This window comes from Diaphorina citri, unplaced genomic scaffold, assembly GCF_000475195.1.
Source record: "Diaphorina citri unplaced genomic scaffold, Diaci psyllid genome assembly version 1.1 scaffold160, whole genome shotgun sequence".
NCBI classification, from domain to species: Eukaryota; Metazoa; Arthropoda; class Insecta; order Hemiptera; family Psyllidae; genus Diaphorina; species Diaphorina citri.
This window is the reverse complement of record NW_007377597.1, coordinates 153,712-161,307: the sequence shown is the minus strand read 5'-3', so window position 1 is coordinate 161,307 and position 7,596 is coordinate 153,712. Positions and strand designations below refer to the sequence as shown.

At 40.4% G+C, this 7,596-nt stretch overlaps 1 protein-coding gene across 1 annotated transcript in view; it reads left to right on the top strand.

The window, feature by feature from the left end:
* The first annotated feature begins 7,070 nt into the window (after positions 1 to 7,070).
* LOC103505271 (cysteine-rich motor neuron 1 protein-like) overlaps positions 7,071 to 7,596 on the top strand; it is a 7,425-nt gene continuing 6,899 nt past the window's right edge. Inside the window, exon 1 of the mRNA XM_026820610.1 lies at positions 7,071 to 7,285. Within this exon, the coding sequence (XP_026676411.1) occupies positions 7,219 to 7,285 (67 nt within the window). The 5' untranslated portion in view covers positions 7,071 to 7,218. The remainder of the gene's footprint in view (positions 7,286 to 7,596) is intronic.

The window sequence follows — 7,596 nt, the reverse complement described above, 5'->3', positions numbered from 1 at the left end:
AAAAAAAAAACGACAAACTGCAACAATTTTTACGTATTCAGAGTACCTAGTCAGAGGACGGAAATTAAAAACTGCCTCCCCTGCAGAACCCCCCACCCCCCCTCCCCCCTCCGTCTATGACTTTCAGTCTTCCGCAATTAAAGTCCAATAAAACGGGAAAATTGTCCGCTTTCTACTGCGAAGACTGCGATGTAGTGCAATAGAAAGGGACTATGAACGAACAACGGATAGATCTGTTGTGAACGACAAAAAAGGACTTATGAACAAAACAAAGGACTGGTATGAACAACAAAAGGACCGTTATGAACAACAAAAAGGACTATTTAGGACCTTATGAACAAGGGCTTATGAATTACCAGGTTACAACACTGTGAGACTGCGAGAGATACATTCATAGGAAACTTTTTCATGACCGGAAAATTGAAAATGGCATAAAAATATTTTAAAATAACTAGAACCCAATTTTTCATTCTATTGTTATTTTTTATTTATCAGAGCCAGGAAAAAATATGGCACCTACAATTTTGATATAATCTTGCAGTATGTTACTTGGGTATTTTGGCAAAAATATGGTATCCTACTAAGGATGAACAACCTAGAATACCTAGATAATAATATAAGCAAAAAATAGTCCCCCAGTGACACACACTTAAGCCTGACAGCTTTTCTCACACATTACCATATTTCTTCATAGTCCTTCATCCTCCTCCTCCTCCTCCTTTTCCTCATTTTTTCCTATTAGTTCTCTTCTTCACATCTCTTAATACTCTTCACATATGTCATGCAAAACACGTCAAGTTGTTTATGTAAACTGCAGCCGTTGTACATAAACATAGACTCAGAATCTAGTCCTTATAATAGACTACGATACAAAAATATATACCTACCTAGATGTAGATATACAGTATGTGTAAGTTGGTACACTCAGGTGTAAACAGATTGACTTTGAAATATTTTCAATATTAATAACTATCAACATTATTTCCATTGAAAATAGAGTACAACACGGAATATTGAAGACAATATGAGCTGGTCCAAAAAAACCTTTAGAAATATTTTTTTGGAAAAAGTTTGACAAAGAGAACTCTAACAAAGAAGGTCTCATCATCCCGAAATCAAAGAGAAGAGGGCTGGAGGACAAGATAGGAAAAAGCCAGTCGTTCCGAGAACGAACATTATCCATTCAGGATTAAATCCGTCCCGGGCGGGAATCGAACCTGCGGCGCTTACAAGACAGACGCGCTATCAACCAAGCTAACTAGGCTAGCCAAAGGAATGAAAATGCAAAATGTCTACTTTAATAGACTGTTTGTACATAAAAATATACTGTCACCGTTTTCAGCACCTATCTAAGTGCGGTAGAACATCTTGAAAACATCTTCATCCAGGATTCTAGGTCAAGTCGGAAACAAAATGGCCTCCCTGTCTGGAACAGTGGCGGAGGGAAGAAAAGGGATTGGGGACATTACTTTGAGGGACAAACCATGAAGATAGAAATAGGATTAGGATTACCATGCGGACTCCTAATGCTTGAAATTCGTTGTGTTCAGATACCTTACCCTTTTTTAACGTTCACTATTTTTATAAATCTCCTATAGTTTGTATCATTCTTCAAAAGTGACTTACCTACATAATGGTAATGATAAATAATGAAATAATGACTAATAAACTAGGCAAGTAAGTAGGTCATGTTTATTTTTATCCTAGGCATTTCCATCATATCCGCCACTAACACTGGCTTGTCTTGTGTTTAGAGCTTTGCAAGTTATAATAAGCAGGGCAAGGACGTATCTCAAGATACTAGAGTTGGAGACTAAGTACCTGATAGGTAATTTTGTTATAATTTTTTTTTATAGGAAAAGCTCGCCCCCTCCTGATTTGTCTCCATGCCCCCCCAGGGGGGCGCGCCCCCCAGTTTGAGAACCTCTGCTATAGACTCTATCATTTTTACTTTCCTTATCCTATAGGAAGGGAAGTAATGTAATCGGGTCAAATTTTCGATGGTCAGTTTTTAGTGCCAAAACACGTTTTGAGGTCCCTAGAGCCTAAATCCGAAGTTTCAGCCATTGGTCCGTGTGTGTGTCTGTCTGTAAACAAAATATCTCGAGAACGGTAAGAGCTAGAGACTTGAAATTTGGTATGTAGCTGTCAAATGTGACAAGGATGCGACACGAAACTTTTGGTTGAGATCGGTGCAACGGTTGGCGGCATTTTACCGCTTTTTGGCGGTTTTTGTTGTAATTTAACAATATCTCGGGAATGGTATGAGCTAGAGACTTGAAATTTGGTATGGAGTTTACAAATGTGACAAGGATGCAACTCAAAACGTTTGGTTGAGATAGGTGCTGCGGTTGGCGGTATTTTGACCGCTTTTTGGCGGTTTTTGACCGTTTTTTGGCGGTTTTCAGCTATACCGACTAAACGGTTAGAGATATTGTAAAAGTTAATATAGAACATAAAAACAAGCATCATTCAATAGGATAAGGAAAGTCGTGTGATGTTCACACCAGATTTTTATTATTTTTAACTCTTTTTTTCCTCTCCACTTTCTTGCCCTTCTTCTGTACTTCCTCCTCCGTCTTCCTATCTTATTTTCTTTCTCCGTGTCCTTTGCCCTCTTATAATCCATCTCGTTCTTCTTTTTTTCAACATCCTAATACTCTTCATCCACCTCTTCTGCATCTTCATTGCCCTCCTCCTCCTCTTTTTCATCATTCTCCTTCTTCTCCTCTTTATCCGCCTTTTTCTCCCCCTCTTTTCCTTCTCTTTGTCTTTCGCCCTCTCGTTCTCCTTTTCATGAACATCCTCATTATCCTCCTAGCTCTTTCTCTATATGTACTTCCTTTTTCTTCTCTTCCTCCTTCGTCTCCTCCTCTTCTTTTCATTCTCCTTCGTCCACTCCTGATCCATCTCATTCTTCTTTCTATCAACATCCTACTTCTCGTTTTCCTCTTTCTCCTCCCTTCTCTTTATTGTGTATGTATTTTTTCTTCTTCCTCCACCTCCTTTTCTTCTTCACTTTTCTCCTCCTCTTCCTTCATCTCCTCTTCCACCTTCTCCTCCTCTTCCTTCATTTCCTCTTTATTTTGTATGTACTGTTTTTTTCTTCTCCTGCAGCTTGCAGTTCGGTTTTGGCATGAATGTCACGTTCAGATTTGCGAATAGTTTCTCCCATCCTCAGGCTCGTCACTTGTTCTCTCTCATATTTAGCTACTTCCCCAACTTCCAAGCCCCTTTCAAAAGCTTCCCCCCGATGTCTTCTACTCTTCCTCTTTTAACTACTCTGCAGTCTTTCTAGCTTTCTATTTTCTCTTTTTGTCATCTACGCCTCCTCTTTCAACTCCTCTTTGCTGTCTCTCCACGTCTTTCGTATATTTGGTCTTCTTTTCTTACCCATATTATTACTCAGTTTGCTGTCAATTCTGACAGTGTCTCTTCCCCTTTTGGCCATTCTCCTTTCAACTCTCTTTCCTGCTTTACTGGTCTTTGTACTTTCCCTTCTTCATCGTCTTCCATATACGTTCCTACTCTCCTCTCATTCTTCCTTCCCCTGCATCCATTCTCTATTCCTCCTTTCTCTAACTTTACTGTTTTCCTAGTTTTTCTGGTTCTCCTCCTCTTCTTCTTCGTCATCCTCCTACAATAGTCTCTATTAGGGTTGCCAACCGTACGTTAATTTCCCGGAACAATCCGTATTTTTGTCAAAAATCAAATGTTCCGCCGGAACACACCTTTGTTCCGGTTTTTTCCAAACCTATGGAAAATACGGGAACTGACTAATAAACAGAAATTAAACCACTTTCTTGCCCTTCTTCTGTACTTCCTCCTCCGTCTTCCTATCTTATTTTCTTTCTCCGTGTCCTTTGCCCTCTTATAATCCATCTCGTTCTTCTTTTTTTCAACATCCTAATACTCTTCATCCACCTCTTCTGCATCTTCATTGCCCTCCTCCTCCTCTTTTTCATCATTCTCCTTCTTCTCCTCTTTATCCGCCTTTTTCTCCCCCTCTTTTCCTTCTCTTTGTCTTTCGCCCTCTCGTTCTCCTTTTCATGAACATCCTCATTATCCTCCTAGCTCTTTCTCTATATGTACTTCCTTTTTCTTCTCTTCCTCCTTCGTCTCCTCCTCTTCTTTTCATTCTCCTTCGTCCACTCCTGATCCATCTCATTCTTCTTTCTATCAACATCCTACTTCTCGTTTTCCTCTTTCTCCTCCCTTCTCTTTATTGTGTATGTATTTTTTCTTCTTCCTCCACCTCCTTTTCTTCTTCACTTTTCTCCTCCTCTTCCTTCATCTCCTCTTCCACCTTCTCCTCCTCTTCCTTCATTTCCTCTTTATTTTGTATGTACTGTTTTTTTCTTCTCCTGCAGCTTGCAGTTCGGTTTTGGCATGAATGTCACGTTCAGATTTGCGAATAGTTTCTCCCATCCTCAGGCTCGTCACTTGTTCTCTCTCATATTTAGCTACTTCCCCAACTTCTCTCTCATATTTAGCTACTTCCCCAACTTCTCTCTCATATTTAGCTACATCCCCAACTTCTCTCTCATATTTAGCTACTTCCCCAACCTGCAAGCCACTTTTAAAAGCTTCCCCCCGATGTCTTCTACTCTTCCTCTTTTAACTACTCTGCAGTCTTTCTAGCTTTCTATTTTCTCTTTTTGTCATCTACGCCTCCTCTTTCAACTCCTCTTTGCTGTCTCTCCACGTCTTTCGTATATTTGGTCTTCTTTTCTTACCCATATTATTACTCAGTTTGCTGTCAATTCTGTGGATTTCACCAACGACTTAATGAGAGATTTAACTAATCGAAGAATTTTTAATCATCCAAAAAGGATATTTTAATAAGATAAATCGGAGTTTTTATTGGTCCAAATAAGAGTTTTTAGTGATCCAAAAAGGAGGAGTTTTTAAAAACTCCTTTTTCTATCATTGAAAATTCTCGAATTAGTTAAATCTCTCATTAAGTCGTTGGTGAAATCCACCATAACTCTATTTACAAAAGGCCCTTTTTGAGGCTTAGATGTAGGGGCAAACAGCCCTAAAGGATAGGTTGAGCTTATACGAATCTATTCTATTTGACTCTACCAGAAATCGACCGGGAGACCTCCGCTGTGCAAGCCTAGTGTAATACCTACTCGGGCACTCCTATGTCGACCACCCTGTATACATGAAGCGGAACACATTCCAGAGAAAATGAACAAAGCACTTGGAGAAAGAGAGGAAGAAGGGGAGGGACGGCGAGCAGATTTTTTCCTCCTCCAGTTTAAAAAGTAATTGAACTTGTGGGAAATTTAAAAAACAAATTAATTTTCTTTGATGACAGGCGAAATACTTGCCGAGCTATTTTCTGATTACTCTGCTCACCATTCGCTCACTGAGAGAGATAGAGGGGAAGGGAGAGGGAGAGAGAATGGAAAACTTTCTGGACCACGACTGTGTCGAGATGAGAATCAAGGCTATAAACTCAAAAAGATAGCCCTTAGAAGTCTGCCGCTTTCTATTTTCTCTTTTTGGCCTCTACGCTTCCTCTTTCATCAACTCCTTTTTGTAGTATTTCTAGCTTTCTATTTTCTCTTTTTGGCCTCTACGCTTCCTCTTTCATCAACTCCTTTTTGTAGTATTTCTAGCTAATTTCTATTTTCTCTTTTTGTCATCTACGCTTCCTTCTTCAACTCCTCTTTGCTGTCTTTCCACGTCTTTCGTATATTTGGTCTTCTTTTCTTACCCATATTATTACTCAGTTTGCTGTCAGTTCTGACAGTGTCTCTTCCCCTTTTGGCCATTCTCCTTTCAACTCTCTTTCCTGCTTTACTGGTCTTTGTACTTTCCCTTTTTCATCGTCTTCCATATACGTTCCTACTTTCCTCTCATTCTTCCTTCCCCTGCATCCATTCTCTATTCCTCCTTTCTCTAACTTTACTGTTACTGTTCCTAGTTTTTCTGCTTCTCCTCCTCTTCTTCTTCGTCATCCTTCTACAATAGTCTCTATCCTTTCCTTTTTCTATTCCTCCACATTTCGTGACATTTTTCTTCTTCCTCTTAATACTCTAGGTAGGTATTTTTTCAGCCTTTTAGTATGTGATTTTTAATAACACGGATTCAAAAACGGATTATTTGTAATTTAGTACCTATCCTTTGGTAAAGCAGTTTTACCCAAAAATCCCAAAATAGTTTTTTTGTTTGGGGAGGGGGGGGTTGCATGCCTTTGATCCGGGCAAAAATCGGGAAATCCGTATTTTTTCACCATTTTGCTAGTTTGTACCGTATATGCCGAAAAAAAAGTTGGCAACCCTAGTCTCTATCCTTTCCTTTTTTCTATTCCTCCACATTTCGTGACATTTTTCTTCTTTCTTCTTCCTCTTAATACTTTTCCTTCTCTCCCAACTCCTCTTTTCTCTTCTTCCTCTCAATCCTCTTTCGTTTCTCCAACTTCTCTCTTTTCTCTTCTTTTCCCATGTCTATTTTTACGAGTGGATGAAGGAGAACAAATTGTCCTCGTAACGTACTCGTACGTTGAATGGTGAATGTGATTTTCAAGAGGAGAGGGTACTCTATTTGTACTTCCAGACTCAATTAGCTTCCAATTGCCATTTTTTTATATTATGCTAGCAGTTTTTTTGTCGTCCATTGCATCGTAAACTCGTAAAGGGTTTTGTTCAGTTTTTCAGATGGGTTTTGAAAAGGGTTTCAATGGGTTCCATGCAAAAACTTTTTCCTCTCCTCTTTTGTTTCCTTTATTCTTCTTTTTAAGGAGCCAAATGCTGATTTTGTAGTTGACATCGGAGCAGTTCTATAAAAAGTGTACTCCTCGGGACACTAAGGAGGAATTCTAGGGAATGTGTAACTAAGGAGCGCTGCTTAGGGCATCAGCCTCACACTACAGGTATCAAGTAGACCAGACGGGCGGACCTTTTCAGCCGCACCTGTCAGGTCTACCTGATAAGCAGTGTTTACCCGGGGGGTGCTCCAATTTGTAAATAATCCCTTGCCCCCCCCCCCAAAGCGGCCCTGCTTTCTAATTTTTCTCTTAAATAATGATGACTTTCTGACCCGTAAAAATTCTCTCTGCCCACAGATTCGAACTGTACGGGAGGCGTGGAATGTGACGGGCCCAGCCTGTCATGCCCGAGCGACTCCAGCTTGCATGACGGCCAGTGCTCATGCGACCTGACCCTGTGCAAGCCCCCGCCTACATGCTATGACCATCAGCAGTTAGCCATGGTCCGAAGCGGAACCTTGGTGCCGGGGGACTGTTGTGATGTTCATGAGTGTATCAACAAACCTGGTGAGAATTTCCCCTTAGAAAATCCTGGATACGGGTCTGCTCCCCTGTGTATGTGGCCCGCGAAGTACCTGCCTATGTAGCATATGGCTCGCGAAGTACCTGCCTATGTAGCATGTGGCCCGCATACACGTGGAAGTTGGAAATTCCTGTTTTTTTTAGAATGTGGCTCATTGTTTTAGAATAGTCAATGATTTAGATCCTAAATCTCTACCTGTAGTGGGCTAAAGAGTGAGTTACATGTTTTAGGATCTGACTCATCGACTGAGTAGTTCACTCTGAAAAGAGTCGTTCTTTCTTACAACTCACACACT